The following is a 26,903-nucleotide window of genomic DNA, read 5'->3' as shown; positions in this document are numbered from 1 at the left end:
TCATTGAACACATGCTGATTTTGGTTCAATTGAAGTGGTCCAGTGCATATCAAATACAATGCCCCATTCATTTGGTATCCATCAGAGTCCTGACAATAGTAAGGATGAGAGCATTTTTTTAAAAAGGCTGTTTTCTAGAACTGCTGTGCACTATTTCTATAAGCCATTTTCAAAATTTGGATTCCTTCTCTACAAAAACAGTCTGTATAACCTAAATACTAAACTGTTCAGAGGAACGATTGTGTACAGTGGACTGCAAAATGAAAACTAACGCTGACCTGTCAAGCAACAATGGTTGATTCACCCTCAACTGTAGAGCAACACACAGCCACGTTATCCTTCCTGTGTAAGAAAAAGAACAGAACTGAAGTGACTGACGGGGGTAGAAAAGTGCTTCTGTGCTGACATCTAGTGGCCAAACAGCAGTCCTGCCACAAGATGTCAACACACATGAGAAATAAAATCCTTCAGCAACTGAGAGTGAGCTAATATCTAACATTCTGGATTGAGTGCACACAGTGTGAACGCGACGTTTGTCAGATTCAGTCTGTAAAAAGTGTAAATTACAACACATGAGTAACTTTGTCTCGGTGCGACTGACACAGGTGATCGAACTTCTTGATTGTGCTATTCGTTTGTGAGCGTTCAAATAATAAACTTTTAAAAGTTCATTAAAAAAACTAAAGAAAAAAAAGAAGCTGAGAATGTTAATCAAGAATGTGAGAATATCCATTGTGTGACTCAAGCCCCGAAACTACTTACCGACTACACACCTAAAAGAATTCAGAGAAAACCAATTCAGAAATAATCACTGGTTGAAAAGCATAAATATTTTACAGTGTCAGCATACACAAGCACCTCTTTCAAATAAAGGGGTATCAAGGTCTACGAACATGGCCACAAGAACAGTTGATTTTTAAGTCATGTGACTGCAGTGACACGAGAAAATACTTCATAAAAAAGTTTATCTTTAAAGCCATTGACAGCACTATGAAGGGCGTCTGTTTGCACCCCGACACTTTGTGACAACTGCAAAGCAAAACACATTCAGTTCTAATCTCCAATAAAAGCAGGTTTCATATAGTGACTAATTGAGTAAGCTGTCACACTATTGGTGAGATTAAAGGACATTGTTCCTAATGTAATTCGTTATAAACAGCATTTCTGTTTCCTCAACATCTTAGCCAACAGTTCCTGTAGAAATGTGGTTGTGCTTGACAGACAAAACTAAAATTTTAGATTTTTATTCTAAAATACTCTTGTTAACACCTCTTTGAGGTTTGATTTGCACTTCATCTAAACTACAAGAACAACTGTCTTTTTTTTTTTTCATCTTTTAAAACACCAAATCAAGATATTATGTCCAAATGCACCTATGTCTTCTCAAAAATATAGCATTTCAGTCATCACAACAAAATAATAACAGTTCTATAAATAATTATTTATCTTAAACAAATCTTCCAGTGACTCCGTTGCAGTAACTGCAGGTCAGTTTTCCCAAAAACTCTGTCAGCACATGGAGCCTTTAGGCATCTTCTTCTCGTGTTTCATCTTCAAGTTCCAGGATGGGAGACCGTTAGCAGATTCCTATTTCCCATCAGGCTTTGCAAGCATCACTGTTTCCTTCCAACAGGCTGTAGGAGACACAGTTCACTCCCGGCTGACACGATCGGCAGATTGTTGTCACGATGATGCCCAATAAGGTGGCTAATGCTGTCAAATACATGATCTTTTGTCCGTACCTTTGGAAAGAGGAACAGAGATATCAAAGGTTAGTTTTTGTCTAATAAGAATTTAATCGTTTTACATGCACAATGATTTTTTTTTTCTTTTTATACATTTACAAATCAGTCATTTCTATTTAGAGCATCTCCCTGAAACACACTCTACATGTCCTTCTCTTACCGTTCCTTCAGGGTCCACCAGCAGTAGGTGTTTGGCAAGTCCATTGTGCATGCCTGTCAGTACGTAGGACCCTGGGTTGGTAGTGCTCTTACGCACGAGGAAATCCCCGTCGTCCCTCAGCAGTTTCTCAGCATCGCGGCGGCTCATTTTGCCGTGGTACCACGTCTGGCCCTCCAGCTCCTCCTGCGCCCGGAAGGCCAGCGAGCGCACAAGAAGAGGGCTCGAGTTGTCCACGGACGCCGCCTTGTGAAGACCGGACACGTGCGACTGGACCTGCCCCTGGGAGGGTGGCTGGGACTGGGACTGAATGGCGTCCTCGAAGGGCTCTAGCATAGGTGACGGCAGCGCCATAATGATGAGTTAAGAGGAGAACAGGATGTACGGCACATTAAAATCAGCAGTTTTGGTTTGACATCAACACTTTAGCTTAAGAAAGTTTTCTTTGTGTTTTTGGAAAAGGTAAAAATTGTTAAAGTCAGAAAAACAATGTGGATTTTTTTGTTTATTCTATTTTTGTATTTAGGAAAAGAGGATAGTTGGGAAACCTAGTTCACATGTTACAAATAGAAGAAAAGTCACGGTGTTACGTCCGAGCTATCCTCATTCGGCATTTTTTATTGTTTTTTCTCAAAATAGAAGCGTGTTTCTGGGGTTTACGTCCAACGTTCTCACATACAACTTCTACAACAGCTCTTGAATTTAAAAGTTGTTGTTATGTGACATTCATTTAGTGAGCGCACAAAAACTACAGTTCACAATATCATCTACCAGCACTGTGGGCACCAGAAACCTTCAGAATATTCACAGTAACTCTCTTCTGAAGTCATTTTTCTACATTCTTATCTGAAACCTGCTGCAGCGCTTCTGTCTCCCCCGTCTGGCAGTAAGAGGAATTACACAAACACTGCTGACTCATGATTACGACATATGTCTCACTGTTAATCACTTTTTTAGACTGTGATCCTTCCTCTAAACGCTTAGTTTTCATCTGGAGCATCAGAATTTTTTCTTTGCTTCTCACATTTGTAGGTGTCGCCTAGTACGTCTTGACAAAAAACAGAAATAAACGCTGATATACTGAAAAAAAAAAAAAGACTGACCAGGCACCGATAGACGTAATCAGCATAGTGTACATTTGTTGTTAAGGGCTTGAATATAAGTGTGAGACTCTAGCTTTAACAGCAGAATACCTCAAAGCAAAACTAAAGAAATGATTTCTTCATAAGTACTAACTTTCTTTACCTCTGCCATAAACTTTGGAAACTGAGGTGATGTCAGTTTTTCATGTGAATGTGTGATGGTTTGATTCGCTGTCCAGTTTTACTATTTAGTGCCAATCACTTGGATTGTGAGAGAAAACTGGTGCACATGGGACTTGGAGGTGGACATAAACTTTACAAAGAAAGACCTGAACTATTATTTAAACCCAGACTCATCCTAAGCCCACCTGCTTTGCAAATATATTTCCTACATATTCCATCCATCCATCCATTATCTATACACCGCTTAATCCTCACTAGGGTCACGGGGGGGCTGGAGTCTATTCCAGCTGACTCAGGGTGAAGGCAGGGGACACCGTGGACAGGTCACCAGTCTATCACAGGGCTACACTTAGAGACAGACAACCAAGCACACTCACATTCACACCTACAGACAATTTAGAATCACCAATTAACCTCAACATGTTTTTGGACTGTATGGGAGGAAGCCGGAGAACCCGGAGAGAACCCACGCTGCACGGGGAGAACATGCAAACTCCACACAGAAAGATTCCAGGTGTCCTCACCAGGACGCGAGCCAGTGACCTTCTAGCTGCGAGGCAACGGTGCTAACCACCGACCCACCTTGCAGCCCTTCCTACATATTGTAAATATATCAAAATAACAATCTGTCATGTATGAGCTGTGAGCACTACATCTACAGTGTGTGCTACACCTTATTTGGTTAAAATATTACACACAAGTAGAAGATTTGGGTTTGTTTTTAGAGAAACTCAGTAAAATGTGACTGTACAGTTAAAGAACTAGGGTTGGTAGACAATGACACCTGAATGGATTTTTAAAAAAAGGAAACACTTTTAAACTGCATCCTCCACACCTCGCATGGAATTCGTGCCGTGATTTCTTCATACGTAGACGTCTTTATCGAACTGATCCTCCGTGTTTAATAATAGCAAAGCTGAGGTTGAAGTTAAAAGGAGGAAGGAGTAAACCTAAACACCGGCATTAACGCTGTCCTCCTTTTGTCCTCATTCTGACAAGATGTTATTATAACGCCACACCAAAGTCACTGAGAAACAAAAGGTAGGAAACCTCTATAATTAAGGGCTCTGATTGTAAAGTCATCTCACAGTGTTATAATGAAAGCAAGGTGCACATTCTGTTCAGATGCTTTGTATTGCTTCAGCAGGTGAATCTTAACCCTCCACAGCCCATAATCCCACCGGTGGCCTTAAAAAGCATCTTTGAAGAAACACATAGATTTATGAGCTAGAAACTGTGAAAACTGAAAAAGAAATCTGATTTTAAGCTCTGACATGTGTAAAGCGCAGTTCTGTTGGAAAATCTGCCAAAACTACTCTTAAAATTGTAAATTCTACATTTCTCATACATAAATTTGAAAACGGATTTTGTGAGAAACAAAAAATAAAACCATGAAAACTATGAATGATTCAGCTGTGAGCAAAAGTCGTGACAAACATTTGGACTTTTTGGCTGAACTGCAGGCTGTGTTCACACAGAGCAGATAGAAGACAAGCATGAAAACAGATTAAAAATAGGGAAATATATATAATATGCAGAAACACAAGGTTTTTTTTTGCAGTACTGATAACGCCTGTAGGTTCGTGGACAAATGTCATATATGCTGACTCCAGCATTTTTCAATGTAAAATTTGTAAAATAAATCTTCAAAGAAATTCAACTTTCACGCAAGACATTATACTGCAGTAAAAAAAGAGGCCTTCAGTGAGTAAACAATGTGACAACACTAAAAAACACCCAGAAACAAGTCAAAATTCGGAGCTTGCCTGCAATTAATGTTGGATACACAGTGAATTCAATTTAAAAAAGTACTGATGTTTATACTTATTTAAATCAGTGAGTGCTTCCAAATCCACCACTCAAAGCACATGATAACAGAAGCTGAATATTCAGTGTAATTCAAGTCTTACTCATGTCAAACAGGTCCTTCTGCGGGCTCTCTTTGGCGGCGGCTGCCATGCCCTTTGTCACGTTTTCTGCTTCTGCCTGGAGCGCTGCGAGCACCTGGGCATCGATCTGCTGCGTGTTCACATACGTGGGCATCTCTCCGGTTTTTGGTGCCTGGCTTTTACTCTCTGGTAGACTGTTTATATCAAATGATCCTAAACATGAGGAGAAATAAGCATGCTGTTGAAACGATAAACTGCTGCAGAATTAAAACATCTCATACAGTGAACCACGAGGATTTTCTTACCCTGTTGCATGAAGAAGGCCTTTCTATCGTCTCCCCAGTTTTCACAATGCCGGCCCTGGTAATACGTCTGATCTACTGAGCCTGGACCCATCTATTGACAAGCAGAAAAACAGGGAATTTAAGACATTTCTGAATTCAAAAATGGAGATTAGTTAAAAAAGGACTCGATCCTTTGAACTGAAGGGCGCAGGATTTTACAGAAATGTGATTTTAGCATGATTTTAAAAGCTAAACTTCAAACTTCCATCTACCACCTGCTCAGTGCTAATCTGACAGCCATCTGTGTAAGCCATGTATATGTTCATGCAATTAATATGACAACTGTGGTGACGCATATGGGTGTCAGCATGTGAGTGGAGTCATTTTCCATGATCAGTCAGAAAGTCAAAATCATTCAAAACTGCAGCCTGATCAGCTTGTATCCTGTTTGTGGAGGTTTTCAGCTCATTAAAAAAGCATGACACAGCAATCCCTCAGTGATAACCTGATAATACTGCTGTTAGATATGATCCTCTCTCTACCGGCCATTACTCATACATCCTGTTTGTGCTCTGATGACACCTGTAATGCTCATTATCAGGTAGCTGTTTGTCACAAGAGAACATAGAGTATGTAAATACAAAAGACCAAATAAAGTGTTACTTCTTTACCACATGATGCAGGACAGTCTGTATAACTTGGTTTAAAACAGTTGGCATGAACAAAAACTAGATTTCAACTAATATTTTTTTTCCTTTGGTCCAGATGAAATTAAGTATGAAAGTCAGCATTATTCTTCTCACACGTCTGAGATGAATCCGGATAAACTGAGCAGTACCTGGCATCCATCTGTTGCTGCATTCTGATTAGTCAGCCGGGTGTCGATGAAGCCTCCAGGGGGTGGCATCTTGCCGGGGATGTTGTTATAGTAAGGATGTTCTGCTGACTCCTCCTCTTCCTCTGTCCACGGCAACTCCTCCATGTTTAATACCCTAAGAGGACAGCATAGTTCGGTCATACTGCTGCATTGCACTGTTACTGTTATTGTTATTATTATAAATTTTACCGTGTGTGCTATGTTTATCATCAGCACCTCACCTGTCATGAGTGGAGGACAGCTTGCTTGAGGGACACTGCAGGTACTGCTGGAAGCGAAGGTCAAAGGCCTGGCCGATGGTACTGATGACATCCTGGGCAAGTCCATCAGAGCACTCCAGGATGTGACATGCTGACAAGAGCAACACATTTTAATCAGTTAGCATGCAGCGTATGAGACCCTCTGTGGAGTATCAATGGAAAAAAAAACACTCACCTCTTCTGTTAACAGGGTCCTTTGCTACATAGGCAACGTAATCTGTTGTGTCCTATAATAAAAGATGCATCTTGTAAAATTCCACTGATATAATAGAATCACACAAATATTACATAATTATATAACACAATAAAGAAGGACAAATATCTTTAGGAAGTCTCTGGTGAACAGTGCACGGCATGCCAGATAGCAATTATGTATATTTTCATTAGATTATATACATATTGTCCACAATATGTTGCACTGGAAACAAATGAGCACAATGTTCTTTGAAAAAGTCCCATGTGGTAGAAATCAGTTTTTATGGTGTTTTGTGGTTATAAACTTAACATTCTCAACACCTTCGCCCTTAGTGTTTGTACACTGTGCAGATAATGTGGGTAACGTTAGCTTGATCGCACACCCACAGGTCGGAGGTCGGTGGAAACTGTACAGCTGAGGGACATTCAGAGGTGGTGGAGAGTTGAAAACCAGTTGAAAACCAATAAACAATAACTGGTTGAGTTCCTGTGTTTCCATGTCACTTGTTATGCTTCAGTCCAACCTGATCCAGTGTTTACATCTCTCCTGCTCTCTGTGTTCACATACACTGCATTTTAATAAGGAAAAATTCCCACTAAAGCTATTCTCATTCATATAATTTTCTGTTTCTACTGTCAGACAACAAAACTAGTTTGAACTAGTGACTGAAACTATGTGTTTACCAGCAGTCACAGCAGAGTCATGTCCAAGCTGCTGCTCTGCACCTCTAAAGTCTCACCATACACATGAGTTAAAAGTAGTGGCAGTGCTGTAAATAGTTGTATTTTAATAAACAATAAAATATTTCTCACATTTGCCAAACTTTTATGTTTGTATTTTTCACATTTTATTTCAATTTAAATGTGTGCCAGTGAAGTGATTCTTTTGGTACTTACCGGGTCTCCACCTGATGCAAAGGAGATGGACTGCATGTGATGGTTGGCTATGATCTATCAGACAGAGAATGGTACAAGGAATCAATAAGTGCTTCTGCATACATACAAACATGCAGTCATTATATATGTTTTTTAGTGCAACAATCTACATGGGGAAACAAATTCCTAGCAACCCATTTTTTAAAATCCCTCTTCATCTTTTTAGTTAACTGTGGAGATTCATTCTGGACCTTACTACACATGGTAGATATTATAAAAGGTCCACATACAAAATTATTTACATCTTCAGCTTTTCTTTTTTTTTTCCAGAGTGCTGAAGTTGTGCTTGTAGCACCAGCAACATTTTGTGGTTTATTCACAGCTGCATAATGGAAAAATTCCAATCCTATTCATTTAAATGTACCACATGGACAGTATGACCTGACACTTATCACTGCACGACCAAAGTTCAGTCTACACCAACTCTGACCTCCGTTCGGTGTCTTTGCCATCAGAACAAGCTGTCAGTCTGTCAGTAGTTCAGGAGAGCTGAATTAAGAGTGGCAAGACAAACTGTCCAGACTGACTGACAGCAGACATTTACTGGACAAAACACCGTTTGCATGTAGGCTCAGGAGGATGACATCAGCACAGTTTTTGTTGCCGCTGTATATGCTTCTCCTTTTGGACAATTTGATTAAATAATCCTGCATGTTTTCTGCTGCCTACTTTCAACAGCGGTCTGTCAGTTGTCAATTCAGATGCCCAGACATAAGCCAAGTGTTTTGAGTTTGCTGTTTCACATGTCATTTTATCAGACTAAGATAAGTATCTGCTCCTGTGCTTCTTGTACTTTTACTTATTGGTAGCGACATCAAGCTTTTTAGATCGTACAAGTGTTAGCTTGACAATGCCAGTAATAGATTGGTGGCCTGTTTAGCCTCTGTGCTGTGCTGCTGATTTTGTGATGAGTATGAATGATTGCCATTGTGGTTTTGCTGGATAATCAGTTTAATGATCAATTGCTTTGGTACTGTTTTTTAAAAATGCATTCATGTAGCAGTTGAGCTAATTTTTCGCTGTTCTTGCGATGTTGCTGGTGCCAAAAGTTGCAATACCGCTGTATAGGCTGAGGATATTTTTTTCCACATGATTCATTGTTTTAGGGGGTTTCAACTAGCTCGTGCATGCTATTTAGCCAAATAGAGACTGTTTAACATCTGCTTAATGCTAATTTTGCTAGCATTAGGAGAGCCCTGATTGGATAAAAGTATGTGTTTGCTATACAGAGTCTGAGCACATTTCAGAATATTATCTTTGTACCAACATACTAACAGTGTCTTGTTCTCTGTTCAACTGGGAGGAGACAATCATTTGAACTCCATCGCAGCTGATAAATGTTTCACTAGCATTCGAATGAAATTGAGATGTTGATCCTTGTAGGCTGGGTACATCTTAGTTTAGAATTCAAGGACAGAAATGTGCACATTGTGGACAGAGATGATGATGGAGAGGAGTGAAGGACGCCATCTTTGCGAAACTGGAACAGCAAACTCTAAACAGACGAGGGAGTCAATGACACCACTTACTTACAATGCAGTTTTGAGATCTGTCCCCAGAAAGTTGAACCATCAATAAGACCTTGAGTCATCCCTGACCTGACAGTTTCAAACCATTCACCCCTTTAAGGCTTGTGAGTCTTGTGTCATTAGTAGTCCCTGTGATTGAGGGTGAAAATATATATCTGAGACTCCCCATCATTCAGTTAGAACTGAAGAAGTCTCTTTGATAAGAGGTAAAACATCTTCAAAACCCCAAAAATAAGTCCAGTTGTCTTCAGAATTACTTAAGAATTACCATAACCCTGATGATTTCTCGGTGGTTAACACCGTCGCCTCGCAGCTAGAAGATCCCTGGTTCAAGGAGACTTGCAGTTTAGACTATTCCCCTTACACCAAGATACATCAGTAGGTTACTGTATGTTCATCTGAGTGCTAGTAAACAACATTAATGTAAGTTGCATTTAAGATTAGAGGGCCTTGCCAGCATTCAAGGAAAATCGCAGCTTTGTTTTGTTGCTAATTCAGGACGGTGGCCTGCAGTGGTTCTGCTGTTATGGAGGTTCTAATGCACTCCCTGCTAATACTTATTAAGCAGTAATTTTACATTGGGGGATTAGCTCTTAGAGAAATATCCTTGCTGCTGCTCAGTTTCAATGACAGCTCCCTCAAATATCTTACTGTCAAGCCATTTGCTAAAAATGGTCTCTTCTTTGATGCAACTGTCCCAGACTGAGGAAGCTAACATTTATTATATGAAGTATGTGGTTACTGGGACACCCTCTAAATATCATGGTAGTAGTATCATTTATTTTATCACATGTTTAGCAGTTGTGTAAAAAGGTTGCAAACTAACCTGCTTGCAGTCAGGGGTCATCAGGTTGAGACTACTGGTGGAGATATTTAGGTTGATGGACATGCCAGCAAACTGCAGATTGCTCTTCCCCAAAATGCTGGACAGAGCTTTGGATGGTGGCTGAGAGGATCAGAGGAAGACACAGTTAGACACGAATAAAACTAAACTGGAAACAGCCTGAGCAAAGGAAACTAAATCACCAGCACCTCACCAATAGACTTTCAGGGTATTTCTTTCCCGAGAACAGTGACAGACTGGAATATCTACTGGTTTCCTCAGGGTGGCAGCAGGACTCCAGGGGGGAAGAGACTAGTTGTTGCCCACCATTTCCAATCTTTGTGCAAAGCTTTGATAGCAAGCTGCTCGCTGAAGCCCCTTCTTGTCTAACTCTCAAAAAATGCTTTCTAAATTGTAGAACCACTGCCTTAACCCTTTGAGCCCCAATGAGAGTTACATTTTTTTACTGTGGGCTCATTTTTTCACAACAATATAAAGCTTTATGGAGAGATCACAACCACTGCTAAGAAGTAGAGAGAACTCAAAAATGTCTTCTGTACTGTATGTTATGATGCCATAAATCAAAAAAATAAAATAAAATCAAGACCTGAATTTCTTTTATTACACCGAAAAAAAACCTGAAATTAACACGTGAAGCATTTTTCCAAGTGCTCACAAGTGTTTGCAACACTGTGAAAAAATAACAGCAAACACAGGAATAGATCATTTACTGCTTTCACTTTTAATTAGTCTTTAATCTTGTCACTTGTCTGTCGTGTAAACACAACCTGCAGTTCAGCCCTGTTCAACCAAAAACTCATGTGACTGTTGGTCAGCTGAGTCACTAACGGCTGCACGGTTGGAGCACAGAATTTTTTTTACAGAATCTTAATCGAGCACAAGATGTATTTTTGTCAGACTTTTAAATGAGATTTGTAGAATAAAGTGGTTTCGATGAAATATCACAATTTTGAGCTTAGACTTGGTTAAGCTGTGACTCAGATTATTGTCTTTACAGTTTCTGGCTGATGGTGGTGGAGTCTTTAAGACATTTTAAACCCACTGGTGGGTTTTGGGGGTTTGAAAGGGTTAAAGAACACTGTTCATTTATTATTGATGTCATTTCACCACTGCTGGATGAACACAGTGGCGACATTATTGTTCATCACACAAAACATGTGCACTTCTCAGCTTAAAAAAACAACACAGTCAGGATTTTTTAACTCCAATATTAAGAATAGCAAAAGAATCACTCCATATACTGATCTTTAGATGGATTTATTTACTGTAAATAAACTGATATTAATATTTGTACTGATTGGAGATTGGGCCTCACAAAGTATACCTAGCACTGGGGGCTGTGAAGTGTTTGGCATTTTTTTGTAGTACCGTTGAGGAAGCGAGGATTCAAGAGGCCAGATAAAATTAGCCGAACCCATTCAGAATTCTCAGTATGAAGCTGATGTCACCATAGTGTGTTTGTCACACAGCCAAAATAACATTATCATATATCTTACATCTATTCGGAGAGAGAGAGAGAGAGAGAGAGAGAGAGAAACTAGTCTGCGCTGATTTCGTGTTATATACTCTTCCCTGACATTTGAACAAGCTCTAGAGAGCAGAGTAATGCTTCATTTCACACCCCACATTAAGACACAGTCTCCTCACACACTGTGGACACACACCATGAGAACACACACGCCGAACCCAGACACACACATGCCCGCCTGCACGCACACACACACACACACTAGCTGAGCCTCCTGATCACAGATATTGTGCACTACATGAGTCACTAAGCACTGTGTGCGGTGTGCAATGCATCGTGGGCTGGAGCTACACCCACGCACATACAGTCCCATACCTCTTCATCTCTTCTCAGCCTCTCTCTTCCCTAAGTACAATCTCTCTCTCATCATTTCTTCCTCTCTCCCTGTCTCCATTTTCCCTCTCTTTTTACATAAAGGAAGGAAGCGAGCGATAGAGAGAGAGAAAAAAAAAAAAACATACAGAGGGGATGCTATATATAGACTGTGGAAGGGTAAATGAATATCTAATGCTGTTTCCTCTTTTTCCATCTACTGTACATTTCATTAACATTCTTTTTTTTTTTTTGGGTCTTGCAGTGTGGGCATCACTTCTCCCATGATCAATCCATGGTTTTATCCCTCCCTCCTTCCCTTTCCGTCCATCCATGTACCTTTCTCTTCCGCAGAGCTCCTTTGGTCCCTGGAACAGCCTCACACACCAGGCTGATGGCTTCCCTAGAGGGAGGGCGAGACAGGAGGATGAAGCCAAGATGGTGACCACAGACGGCCACACAATCACAGTTATTTCGGCATTAAGTTGGACTGTATTTACGGTTACAAATCATGACTGTGTTCTTAAAAAAAAATGCATTTTGTCATCTTGATAAGAACTAACAGGGTCAGGCACAGCAGAACTTTCAGCTAAAATGCTAACGTCAGCTGGGCGGGCGGGCGGCCGAGGTGGAGGATCAGGATGTCCACTAACCATGAGGTTAGCAGTTGAAGCTATTGCACTCGATGGCGGGGAAGCAGCTCTAAAACCACTGGTGAGTGAAAAGGTGAACGACAAACACATTGGAAATCAATGTAGAAATTAGCTAAAGTAGAAGGTGGTATATAACGCAGTCTTTACTGACTGATAGAAAAAGTTAACAAGCTCATTTCTATTGTCAGAAAAAAGCAAAATTTAGCTGAATGCAAAAACGATTTGAGCTGCTCAACAGGTGACAAATTGTGGACGATGGAGTTAATCTACACCCTCGTCAGGTGTAGCTTTAATTTATAATCCCATTCTTTTGACAGGTGACTATAAAAGGCCACCTTAAGATGCAGCGTTACTTAAATATCTCAATGCCTCAGATGACAAGAGAAAGATGAGAATGGGCTATTGGCAAACTGGATGCTAACATGATCATAGCCAGACACTTCAATGTCCATAACTCCACCATTTGTCATTTAAGAAACTGATGTAACAACAGAAGAGTGTCACGATCGTCTCCAGTGGACAGCCAGTCATGTTTGTTGGACACCAGCAAGATGATGTCAGTGCAGATGACAGACATCGTGGTTGGTGTTGTTTGGGGCAACATTATGCGGATGTCAATGTTGTACGAGGAGTAGGCCATGGAGGCAGTGGAGTGATGTACGGACAAACAACACGTCTGCATTTCATCAATGGCAATCTCGATCCTGAACGATATCGAGATGAAATCCTCTTACCCATAGTCATCCAATTTATTCACCGCCATCACTCGGCAAAAAGAAAATATGTGTCTTCATGTTGCCAAAATATGCGCTGCCCTTATAGCAGCTGTAAATGTTTCATTGCTACCATGGCCTGCATGTTCTCCAACCAACATTTGTGGGATGCTCAGGACAGTCGTGTCCGACAATGAGATCCTGTCTCCCAAAGTATCTGCCAATTTCGACAAGTTGGCATCAGCAGCCTCATGAACTCAATGTGTCACAGATGTGTTACTGACTTCTGACATCTGGTCTGTTACCACACTCTTGATTTGGTTGTTATCATAAACAATATAGTGTTTACGTGGTTGTTTTGTGGCATTCAATGTGTTGAGATGCCCTGTGCTGGAACAACAACTAATTATTCCCCTATGTTAAAAAGGACGGCTAGCACGTAATAAAATATGACATGCTATGTCATGGTACAATGTTTGCGTACTGGTATTTAGTAGGTATAATGTATGACCTGAGAACTATCTGAAGCTACCATGTTAGCATGCTGACACTGAGCAAAAAAGACAAGTACAGCTGAGGCTAAATGAAAATGTCTTAGTATTTCTGACAAAGCCATACAATTGTTTAAAAACTGTCAACATCATTGTGATGCAAAGGAGAGTATGACCTGCTGGTGGCGCTAGATGAAATGCTAAAGGGATCAGCCAAGTCATTAGGATTCATCCTGTGGGGGCATGAATATCTGTACAAATGTTTCTGGCAATACTTAGCAGCTTGGTTAGCAGTTTTCACCAGACAACCTCTTAATAAGCCATATGCCGCATGATCTCAATGTTCATGGTTTGATTTTCAGCATTTCGTAGAAGATTAAATGTGACTTATTCAAAATAAATTCTAAATATTAGAAAAGATAACAAACACAAAAAAACTTATTAAATACACTATGAATGAACGCAGAAAAAAAAAGTCACATTGGTCTGAGCATAAATTCAATAAGCTAGAGTGTTTTATATCAGAGTAACTGGGTATAAAACATGTATCCAGTACAGAGGGTAGTATATGCTATCCACATCAGCCATCACCGTGCTGGGATTGTTACGTAAAAGACAACAATATGTGGATTAAATAGTAGCTAAAGATAGAGCTGCCTTGATGCAAAAAGTCAAACTCCCCTCTGAGACAAATCGAATATTGGTTTCATGACAGTTCCAGAAATGTTACTGTCTTTCTAGGTGGATAAATCACACACAGCAGTAGGTTCTTTAAAAAAAAAAAAAAGAGGTCTAATAATAGAGGAATGCTTTCTTTCTCTCCCTTTTTGCTTTCTTTCTCTCTATTAAAGAGAAACATATACACACAGTGACAGCGAGAGAGCGAGAGGCGGCCTACTGCTGTGTGGCCTTGCGAGCCAACGTTACCGACTTCAGGAAGTCAAGCAGAAAAGTGAACATGACACGAACCGATTCAGCGCTGGCCTTTGGCTCGCTGCACATTGGTCAATGATTTCAGAGATACTCGTGGAGTCACAGAAAACTGCATGCAAACAAACTGTGATCAGAGGCAGGCTTAATGTAAAGGCAGAGGTAAAATCCTACAACATTTTAAATTACATTTGGCAGAATGTTCTCGCTGTAAGTTTATCTGTGGCAGAAAGTTACCGTTTTCTTCGATAATGTGTTTTAATATACAAAATCAATGCAATAATTACTGGAGAGAGTTCTGATATATTGTTTACAGGATGCGATTCAGCTGCACTTTTTAAAAAAAAAATATTGACACAAAACCTTTTTAGTCACATTAAAGATTTTTACTTACTGATTTGAACTGATGATCCAAATAAAGTTTTATTAACAGTGCATCCAATTTAAACTATTTCTCTACTTGGACTGGGATGGTAATTTTCACTGTCAATTAATCTTTTGATTATTTAAAAAGTCAGCATGTCAGAAAATAGTGAAAATGTAGATCAATGTTTTCCAAAGCCCAACTGACGTCCTCAAAAGTTCTGTTTCATCTACAATACAAATACATTTTATTTACTGTCATAGAGGAGCAAAAAAAACAGAAAGTATTTATATTTAAGACGATGGAATCAAAGAAGTTTAAACTTTTTCTCTTTAAAAAATTGTTAAATTGATTAATCGGTCATCAATTAATTTTAATAATTCACAATTAATGATGAATGGATTATTTATTAAAGCTCTCTGCTAATATCTGTTGCTAATTCCTCTTCTTTTTCCGCATTTTCTTCTGTTTCCGTTACCCTGTCTGCTGCTTTTTGGGTGCTCTTTTCTGCTCACAGTGTGGTTTTTTTTGTTTTTTGGGTTGTTGTTTTTTGTTTTTTTACCCGGACAAACTATTGAGTCATTGTCAGTCTCTGAGTCACTATCATTGTTGTGTGTCTGTGCCAACAGATAAGAAGACACACACTGATACAGCTAGGAGCTCGGCAAAACTGAGCATTACACCATCAAAATGTTCAGTAATGTTGAAACCCTACATGTAAAATTAATGCCAGACTTGCACATGTTAAAGCTTTGGCTTTATTTGGAATCACGTGTAAATTAGCAACATTAATTTGGCGCTGGTAATCAAAGTAGCAATGAAGTTACTGTTAGCATGAAGCTAAGGGAGCTAGCTTGTTGTCTAGCATGTTGTCTAAAAATCAGAAACAGAAATAGTTTTAAAGGTTCCTTTTTTTAAAAAAAAAGTTGTTCAGTTATTGACAATTAAGTTACAACTGAGGGACCAAGGACAAAAGTTAGAACTTATTATTACTGATATTTAAATTCATTACTTAAAAATAATGTAAAATTAGCAGTGATGTTTAGCTAACAGTGGCGAAGAATTTAAGCTAGTGCTACAGCAAGCTAACGCCATTAGCTTAACATAAAGTCAGCTAGTTAGCCTTTTAGACAGACAATAATAGATTTTTACAGCTGGTTAGCTACTATGTTATTGCTTCAGGTGATAGTGTACATCATTTATCAGAAATATAACATGAGCAAGGCTTCCTTTGCTTGTGAAAGCATGCATTCACCAGTTAGCTGCACCTGTTCAACCGCCTGTCAAAGCAAACATCTAATCAGCCAATCACAAGGCAGAAACACAACGTATTTAGGCATTTAGAAAGGAAATAGTCATTCAAATAACCACTCGTTACAACCACGTTATTCAGACAAGCATCTCTGAACACTATGAGCAGATTGGATACAGCAGCAGAAGACTGAGTGATTCTCCTGTCGGCTAAGAACAACAAACTGAGGGGACAATGGACACGAGCTCACCAGAATTGGACAATGGAGGATCGGACAAACATTGCCTGGTCTGATGAGGCTAGATTTCTACTGCGACATTCAGATGGGAGGGTCAGAATTGGGTGAAACGACATTAAAGGATGCCTTGCAACAACGATTCATGCTGCTGGTTGTGGGGTTTTTTTTGTCCACCCATTATCATTTATGTCAAAATAATAGAAAGCCTCTTAAATGTAGTGTGATGCAGCCCAGTAGGCCTCCATCACCACTGTAACCTTCATAATAAACATACAGCAGGATCAGCACTTTTTGACAGCATCACCAAAAATTCAAAATGCAGAAGACTCATAGAAGTAGTAGGCACAAAAAAATATATGTGCATGAATGACTGTTAAAAAAAACAACCTGATTTTAATTCAAAATGTTAGTTTTTAATTAGTTTATGAACTAACATTTTTCTTGAAGTTCTGTCTTTGTTAAAAACAATCATCATTATTAACTATAACTCTTCATATAGTTCTAGTTAATAACTGTTACCTCATTCAAAGTGTGTGTTATTTGTGGGTTTGTTCTTAGAGGTCTATCGAGTGACTTCTGGTTAGAAAGCCACATTATGTGTGAACATACCTTGTTATTTGTGACCTTGTGGTAAAATCCAGGGATCTCATCGACCGAAGGACTTCTATACAGCCCAGATACTGCAAAGCAAGAATGAAAAGCTTGTGTCAAATAAACACAGATCAGCACATCAGTATGTACGAAAAACACATCTACAATCCAAACTTAGTAAACATAGTGTGTACCAAATCACTACATACACAATAATTTAATATTAGACAGCAGGGGCTATTCTAGAAGGAGAAAAAGCCGAAAAAAATGGACTTGTGCTCATGAATGAATTGTAAAAGCAGTTGGGGGAGTTATCTAGTCTTTAACTTTAGCTTACTAGCTTGGGTGCTCTATAACTACAAACAACATTAACTCTATTTGTTAGGTAAGATAATGTTGATTTTCTTAAAAAAAATTATCACTGTCAATGTTTTCTGCCCTTTTTCTGTTCATTTATGTAATCTTATTGAGATCCTCATATTAAAGTTAACGATAAAAATGCCACGTTCTGCTCGAGCTTGTTTATCATCACAATGACAATTTAGCGATCATTATTATGTGACATTGGCTGATTACATATATATAGGCATTAGTGAATATATTGTCCAATATACCAAATATAAAAACTTTCTTTTACAGAATAAAACACTGAAAAAGATGTTTGGGGTCCTTCACAAACTGTCATCACATAGTGTATCCAGCAGAATGTCCCCGACTCCATTTTTCTGAACACTTTGTGCAGCACATGTAGCAGAGTACACATCACAGCTGAGCAGAGTATGCTGGTTTTATTACCCAAAATCGGTATCGGCCCTAAAAATCCAGTATCGGCCCCAATAATCCAGTATCGGTCAGGCTCTGCTAAGAACATATCTCTGCCAGAGATGCTGCTAACTTTCTGACTCCATTAATCATTGTTGTCTCAGGATGTGTTTGATTGGGTCAAAGTGTTTATTATCAAGTCTGCACAAAACACGCTGATTACAAATTCTTCTAATAAGCATTATGCTGGTATTAAAAACTGGGACATTAGAGACTGAAGTGACCATTTGAGTTGTAATCCTTTTATCCCACCTTTATCTGTTCATGCAGGTGCAAGCAGACCTAAAGTGTATCACACCAAAAGTTGTGTTTTTAGAAACTTGCTGAGATGCTCATCCACCATATAAAGTACAAAAGTGTTTCCAGAGATCCACTCCCACCTACTTGGAAAAAATAAATAAATAAAAAAATAAAAAATCTAGTTTACTGATTAAGTTGCAAACATTATATTTGATGCACTGGGTTGACATAATACTGTTGGTAATTGCATCAACTTAATATTGTGTGCAATTTCAATCCAAATTTCTACATAAGTTGATTTAAAACTAAATTTAACTTGTAACAACGTAATTAAATTGGTCTGATAATTTTTCTTGATCTTGATTTTCGGCTTGAACATGTGATGCTACTGCACATATGTGATGCTAGTCATACTTAGCTGTGCAGTTTTGTCGTCCTACCTTTCAGTTGAGCAAACTAGAGAATATTAATAATAAAACTCCATTTGGCAGCTAGAGAGGGATTGTCATGTTTACTTATAATTTCTGTTGCAATTTCTATTTGTGTTCCTTTTGCTTTCAAGATTTCAAGTTGTGTGTTCAAATATAGTTTAAAATTAAATTAAGAAAGTTAATTCCCAATAATTTGGTGGTTTAATTCATCAGTTCCTTAAACAAGGAGCAATAAAAAGCAAAAAAAACAACAAAAAGATCAAAAACTGCTGAAGAAAGCTGAATTATAACGAGTTAATTTTTTAAAATCTTTGTCAACTTAAAAACTCGTGTTCACAGTAATGGTAATTAAGTACGTAACACACAACATTCCTTTTAAACATCATGGAGCTTAATGTGGTTTGTTGGTTCAGCATAATTTCATTAGAAGTCGTCTCCATTCAGAAAGATTCATTCAAACTGTTTAGTTATTTTTAGAATTTAGTTAATGGTTTAAAATAGAGACATTCAGCCAGACAGGGAGTTCACAAAGTCTGACACAAAGGTGACGCAAACTTGGAAAACAATCAAGTCAATGCTTGTTCACAATAAAATGTGAAGTAAGAAGTGTGCTACTATGCCACGTGAAGCCACTGTGCTCCTCCTGTGCCATCAGTACCAGCACAGCTACTCACATTACAACACCTCCTCTGATTAATACTGCACAGACCAGGAACATTTTGTGCTGACGAGTTCATATCGTTATGAGAATCACATTCATAATCTGGCTGTAAACAAAACAGGCATCCAGACGCACTGACACTCCTTTTCATACAAAAACGAACTTATTGGAATAATACATTTCACATTACGACTCCTCGTCTCTCCAGCGAGCGTTTCGCAAGCTCCGGAAAACAAGTCCGATTTTTGTCAACATGACGTTTGCAAATTGGTAACGTTATCTATTTTTGGAACGATGACTTTCAAGTGTACAATTCGGCAGAGACAAAAATATATCAAACGGTTCTAAAATTGGTGGAGACCTATTCTGAGCACGACGTGGACAGCTTCCGTCTCTCATGCAATAAACACGCACATGATTCATAACGTAAAACTGAACCTCAGATCAATTATGAAAATCTATGTGAGGCCAGCTCTAAAGAGCCCATTAATGACCCCAGTAAACAACACAACTTGTAAGTGATCGCATTTATAGCTACATCAGAGCAAAGGCCTTCTGAAACATCAAGTCGTACATCACGCTGGCTGCAGTTTTGCTCGCTGCAGTTACGAGCTGGTGCACATTAATCTAAAAATGCTGTTTTTAGATCATTTAGATGAGTTGGAAATATCACAGAACTTGCAGCCACAACAGTGATCACTGCACTGTGCTGCTGGAGATGGATTGTTGTGATGTGTTGAGGCAACCTTACTAAATACTGTATACAGTCCAGTTTTGGGGAGTCTAGAGAGGACGAGACAGGTTAAGGGAATAACACACATGGCTGACAGACTAAACAACTGATGATTCGATTGACAGAAAAATAATTTCAGCTATTGTGATGATCAAAACATTGTGTCAGACGTACTTTTAGAAACAAATGCCAAACATCTATGATTAAAAATTAAATTAAAAATGAAGACTGATTCTGGACTTACGTTCATTAGTTGATCGAAAACACAAAAAAATCACTGCTAATGTTGTTCTGTATCTTCTAGATGTGCAGCCACAAAATCAGCGATTGTAAACTGAAGAAGTCAGTCAGTTTTGGACATCTGATTTGGAACATAAGATATACATCCATCCATTATCTATACACCGCTTAATCCTCACTGGGGTCCCAGCTGACTTAGGGCGAAGGCAGGGGACACCCTGGACAGGTTAGACAGACAACCAAGCACACTCACATTCACACCTACAGACAATTTAGAATCACCAATTAACCTCAACATGTTTTTGGGCCTTGTGGGAGGAAGCCAGAGAACCTGGAGAGAACCCACGCTGCATGGGGAGAACATGGAGACTCCACGCAGAAAGATCATTGGTGTCCTCACCAGGATGTGAACTGGCGACCTTCTAGCTGTGAGGCAACGGTGCTAACCACCGATCCACCTTGCAGCCCTAAAATATACATGCTTATCTATTTATATTTAGTTATGCACTGCGCCCCCTGGAAACACAACGCTTTGGAAAATGGCTCGACCTATAATCTTAATTAAAGACAACACTAAAATAGTGATAAAACATACTATTTAACACGCTGGGGGGAAAAAATTATAACATTAAAAGAACAACAAAAGTACAACAAAATTTGGTGTGAATGTGCAAATGCACAAGCACATACAGTAGCTAGCATGGGTTAAAAGTGTGAGTGTAAACAGTGTCACTGTCAGTCAATGTCCCTTTAGAGTAATGGTGCATGATGTGCGAGGAGTGACCACATGACGCTAATTAAAAGTGCTGTGAGCAGAACACCACATTGAGCTCAATACACGCTGGACTCAAACCACAGGAAAAGCCGGGGGTGAGGGAGCACAGAGCGGACCCATTTCCCCTCTCACAGTGTGGATGCTTTCAGCAGCATTGACTGGACAAATAAGCGCTCTCTGCCTTAATGCAGTTAATGGAATGTCATGCTGGTCACAGATACTGTAGGCCTTGTTCAGGCAAGTTGTAGTAGGTGTCATATGATGGCAATCATACTGTGTCACTTGATTTGGAATATAACACATTTCACCTGGCAAGCCTGTTCTGCATGCTCATTCCATCCCAAAAAACGGATTTAGCTTGTTGTTTAATGTGCTGCATAAATAAACGAAAGACAAAAAAAAATACAAAATAAAAATTAACAGTTTTCTGTGACTTTATGGTTTCGGTGAAAATGGTTTCTTCCATTTTTTTTCATTCATTTCACACCTTGAAGAGCCAGGGCTCAGCATCATCACTCCTTATGCTAGTGACTCATTGCCGGAATGATGACATTCACAGCTCTTGTAGTTGTGCGCCAACTTGTGCTCCTTTAAATGATGTATGATGGCTGAACAACATTAACAAGAAAACACGGGTGTGATGAAACAAACATGCACTGGATGTCGTTTCCCATTCAACCGTTTCACTATCTGCGAGCTAAAACAGCCATAGAGCTCATAGAGGTGCACAATGTACAGAAATAACACATCACCATGGTTACAAAAGCATAACGCTGTGTCTCCACATACACAAGACAGACAGAAATGCAGTGGAAACCGAAATGTTTACAGTATGTTTAAATCGACACTGATAATTCCTGTTTTTTTGCCATCACAGGTTTTTCCTCTATTTTTCCTCGGTGTTGACCTTCTCCATTTCCTGAATTATTCAATGTCTATTTTCTGGTTGCTGCTCCTTCGCTCAGCCTTCTGCTCTAGCCAACCTACATACACCCACTCAAGGGCATGTTGTGATGTGCAAGTGAAACTACATTATCACTCTTTTATCACCCCTTGCAGGTAGCTAAACTCGAGTCATTGAAAGAAAATAGAGAATGGGTAACAGGAGGAAGAACACAAAGACCAAAATGAGACAAGGGGGGACAGTGATTCCACCAACCTTCACAATGTATGTCACTCCTGGACCAGAGATCTTCTCGTTTGAGTGTAGCCATCCTCTGGAGGGTTTGCTCACCAGTCCACCACCTCCACCTGGATTCCAGTCCTCTCCGCTGGGCTGGAGCTCGTCCAGCCTGCTCTTCTTGCTCATGCTAACAGCTGGCTCCAGCTGCGAGCAGGGGGTTGAATGGGAGGCCGAGCTGCACAAAGAGCCGCCCACACCAGAGGCTGCTGCCGCCGCCGCTGCTGCCGCTGCGCTGGGGCTCTGGCCACTGGAGCTGCCTGAGCCTGATCCCCCACCCCCCTGCAGCTTAGACACAGCCAGGTCCTTGACTGCCGAGGGCAGACCCTTGATGCCGAGCAAGCTGCCTGAGTTGCTGAATTTCAGGCTGGACACCTTGTTGATGAGGGTACAGAGGGTGGTGCCTCCATCTTCCAGGTGGTCAGAGCCGTGGCTGGTGGGGGTGCTGGAAGAAGTGGTGGTGGAGGAGGGCTGAACCTCAGTCGGGGGTGTGTAAGATGTCTCGGCTGCAGACTGGGGGGTGGCCGAGACCTTGGGGTTCATGGACAGGCCGTGGAGAAGCTCATCGACGGATGTTACTGACTCATTCCTGAAGCGGTTGTATTTGGTACGGTGAAGCATACCCTTCTCTCTCTTGCTCTCTCCCCTCTCTCCACCAACCAACACGCACAGCCTGCCTCGTTCACAAGTGTGCTGGCAGACGTGGCTGAGCCGTGCTGATTATCCTCTCCTGTAACATAGCAGCAACGGTACAGGCAGCAAAACGCCTTTTAGAAATCACAGGCCACCTGACTGTAATTTTCTCTATTGAGGTTACAGTGGTGGTTGTGTTGAGCTGCTGCTGCTGCTGCTGCTGCTGCTGCTGTCGCCAAAGTCCAATCTGCTCTCAGTAAAATCCAGAGCTGCAATCCAATCCGTGAGAGAGAAATATACAGACACAATCCATGGAAACACAACACTGAAGCAGAGGAAGAAGAGGAGAAAAGGCTGCCAGTGTTGTGGTGCACCTTATTTGGTTTCCAGCGGTGATGCTGCTGCTGCTGCTGCTGCTGCTGTTGCTGCTGCTGCTGTTGAATTCAACCCTCAAAATCCAAAAAGTAAGAGAACAGAAAAAGGTCTGTGTTGTTGATGATCACGGACACTGCGAGGGAAGAGCAAATACTCTCTGCTGACTGCTGCCTGCCTGCCTGCCTGCCTGCCTGCCGGCTCAGAGCTAAAGCATGACTCACTGATCTGAGAAAACCTTCTCAACAAAAGGCTTGCTGAACACTGCAAATCACTTCCTGTTGGAGGGAGAAAAAAAACCTCCCACTTACAGCACACTAGAGCCAATCAATTTTTAAATTCCCCAGTCTCATATTTATTTACCATAACTCTTTCCCCCTTATTTGTTTTACCTAGAAAAGGAAATGAAGAATGAGAGGTTGCTCGATGATCTAACTTACTGAAATGATTATTCATAATAATTTACTTGAAACAACGTTGTAAACAATTAATGTCAGAAATGGATGATCTGGTACAAGTTGGGATAACAAAGCAGAAACTAATCACGGAGTTGATGATAAGTAAGGTGAAATAAGTAATGAAAACTAACACCCGTTTACCTGAGAGCTACAATTAGAGTGTCTCCCAAAATCTCCTGCAACAAACAATCCAGACTTGTTTGATTTCGGGATAAAATCTTGAATTAAATTGATAATAAAGATTAAACGGGTGTAAAAGAAACCTTCGGAAACCCTCAAAAGAAACGATACAGTAACATTTCAGCATGACAGGGAATATGTAACATCATTACCATACTGGAAATGTTAATTTATAACAGCGGCAGAACAGGAGCAGACATCACTGTTGGACCACAGGTTTGTTCTGTCCTAAACCAAGGGCTACTTCATGCACTTGTTGTTCCTCCACAAAATACTTAGAATCAAGCATTAATTCTAAAAAGAACAAAGCAATTTGTCCATTTTTAACAAAAAAAAACAACGTTTTGACACAGTATGTCTAGTAAGTAGCGCTAATTCTCTATGAGCATTCTGCAACAAAGGAATAAAAAAAAATAAATCAGTTCCACAGCTAGGAAGCAGATACAGATTCACAGCCAGTCTAAAATACCCAGCAGTTGGTCCAGGTTGAACTACATGAATGATACAAGTCAAAAAAACACACAAGGAACGACATGTTTCTCAGGCAGATAAGTCAATGAAACAACCGAAAGGATAACAGAAAAAAAAAAGCCCAAGAGTCTCCTTAAAACCAGCAGCAATGAAGCATCTCTGTCTCCCCCGGTAGCGGAAAGCACACATTCATATAAAATGTCCTCAGGAGCATCTAGCAAAGCCGAGAGACTGACACTCATTCATAAGCAGCTTCCGCTCTCACTGTGCTGCAGATTTCGCACTGCAGTCCCTCCCAATATCTCTCTTTCCTGCCTGGCAAAAAAAAAAAAAAAAAAAAAAAAAGACAGCACGTCTGCCTTCTCTCCTCAGAAACAAAGGCAAACACAAAAGCAGGGAAGAAAAGGCAGGCCCTCGCAAATCAAAAGAGGAGGCAAAAAGACAAAGGAGAAAAGAGCAGAGGACAAAAAAAAAAAGCATGCAATATTTAGTCTTTTATGTGAATGAAATAGCAGGCTGGCATACCAGTGTTTCTGTGAATGGAAGCAAGGCCTTTCTGCCTCTGCAAGGCAATCCCTAGGGATGGCATGGTCTTATCCAATGAGGAGCCAGCTGGATGACTCATTCAGGGGAGGCTTGCAGAATAGTGGAAGAGACCATTCCAGACACAGGTGTACATTTTGTTTTCTCTTAACTGCACGCTAAAAATGCAACGTACGTCATCGCATACGAGATGTTCGCATGATTTAATAAGACGACGCTCGGTTATTAGATTTAAAAAACCAAGAAAAATGCACAGGACACGAAATAGACGGAATAATGACACCCCCGTGATTTTGATTGTCACCATTATCACCTTTTTTCTCTCCACATTCATGTGAACGGTTACCACCTACACATTTAATTAGTAATTTACTGTTTATATGTATGAGGGCAGATAGTACAAATGCACTAAAACAACAAATATATTTTGAGCTGACAAGATATATTTAGACATTGAACATTTACCATTTGAAAAGACACAATTATCGCTGTAATACATTCTATTTGGGTATCAATTCTATTATTAGAATGGCAACTGCGGTATGCTAATATTATTTATTTGTTGGTTGGTTAGTTTAATAATATGCTGTAAAAGTCCTAACTGTCACCTTTTGCCGATATTCATGACTTATTTACCACGACTGGTTAAATTGTCAGTAACTGCTATCGGTGAAGCTCTTGTCTTTGACTAACTTAAAGCATCTACCTTCCAATTTTACATCCCTATCTAATGCTTGTTCTTTCTATTAACTATAATATTTTCCAGATTGGCTTTCAGATATTAATCTCCTACACCAAACAGCAATTTTCAATAATGATTTAGAAACTGCAACCACGCAAAACATGCTTGTCAACCATGGGATTTTCACATGCGTATTACAAGAGCTGGATTCGGCAACTGGTGATAATTTGTACCTGTGGCTAAGAGGGGGTACAACAAAACAAGACAAAAAAAAATGTGTGGTGGCCCTGAAGTCAACAGCTGCCTACAATAATTACATGAGAAGGAGGTATATTTCCCCCAGTCTTGCTTTGCCAGACCATTTCGTATCGCTGTTCAGAAAAGTCAGACTGCATTTTACCAAAATATCTGGCTTGTTTGTTTTTCAATGAATACTATTTTAGGAGATGCTAAGCCCAGGATGCAGTGACGATGTCCCCTCAAAATAGTGACGGGGGAATTATTTTGGTGGAACATTTGCATGCAGGGAGGCAGCACTAGCATTACGTTGGGTAATTCACGATAAAAAAAAAAAATAGCAAGGCTGTGTTATTGTACAATCCAAACCTTTAGAAAAACAAGAAACTTTCACTGACAGGTCACTAGGCCAGAAGTAGTTGTTTCCTGTGTTGAAGGGGATTTTAAAAACAGTAACAGTAACAAGTAGACAGTGGAAGGGGAGAAAAAAAGTCACTTGAGTGCATCGCCAAAGGCAGGCTTCAACCTGGAGCCTACATCTGATGGGTCAGACTATTAGCAAGTAGGTATTCTCATGGTCCTAATTCTAACAGTAAGACATTGTTTAACAATACAAACTGTAAGACATGAAGCTAACCTCTGTGTTGCTTGTCCAAGCAGCAATGGTTTTTTATATCATGTTCAAATTAAATATATAACATAATATCTGATCATGAACTAAACCTCCACCAAGCAGCTAATTTCCACCCATACTGTATTTTCCAGCCAACGTTACAGTCCTGCATTCACTTTATCTACACTATTAGATTCATGGAGAATCAAAGCATAAATTTAGCATTTGAATTAACACTGATATCACCAACAACAAGATGACGGAGTGATGAACAGTCGTTCTGTTCTAATTAATATTTTGCATACTTATGTTATTTCTGCAGTTACTTACTGACTTTCAAGCTGTTAGCTAACGCTATGCTAGGTTAGCATAACTACAGCGATGCTATTGCTAACCTAAACAGACGGGGAGCAACTTAAGCTATGTTAGCACAACTTTAGCAATGCAACGTAACACACGTCAGTCGTCCTGACACATGGCAAAGAGGGTTAAAGTGAAACAGGAGACATGTTGAGTCATTGTTAATGTCACAAGGTCATTATGAACTTATCTGTCAGTAGCTCCGCTCAGCCCACTTCT

At 39.9% G+C, this 26,903-nt stretch overlaps 1 protein-coding gene across 1 annotated transcript; it reads right to left on the bottom strand.

The window, feature by feature from the left end:
* Window positions 1–1,613: 1,613 nt before the first annotated feature.
* On the bottom strand, window positions 1,614–22,756 carry shc3 (SHC (Src homology 2 domain containing) transforming protein 3). The gene is made up of 12 exons (XM_008296735.1): window positions 22,115–22,756; window positions 17,072–17,142; window positions 12,161–12,224; window positions 9,964–10,083; window positions 7,570–7,623; window positions 6,653–6,704; window positions 6,439–6,568; window positions 6,179–6,332; window positions 5,362–5,452; window positions 5,078–5,269; window positions 1,906–2,231; window positions 1,614–1,742 (listed from the first exon to the last, which is right to left on the bottom strand). Exons 1-12 carry the CDS (start codon window positions 22,754–22,756, stop codon window positions 1,614–1,616), a joined length of 2,025 nt encoding a protein of 674 aa, XP_008294957.1.
* Between the last annotated feature and the right edge of the window lie 4,147 nt (window positions 22,757–26,903).

This window comes from Stegastes partitus, unplaced genomic scaffold, assembly GCF_000690725.1.
Source record: "Stegastes partitus isolate 25-593 unplaced genomic scaffold, Stegastes_partitus-1.0.2 Scaffold1149, whole genome shotgun sequence".
NCBI classification, from domain to species: domain Eukaryota; kingdom Metazoa; phylum Chordata; class Actinopteri; family Pomacentridae; genus Stegastes; species Stegastes partitus.
Note: the sequence above shows the minus strand (reverse complement) of the source record. Positions and strands in the feature narration are given on the sequence as shown.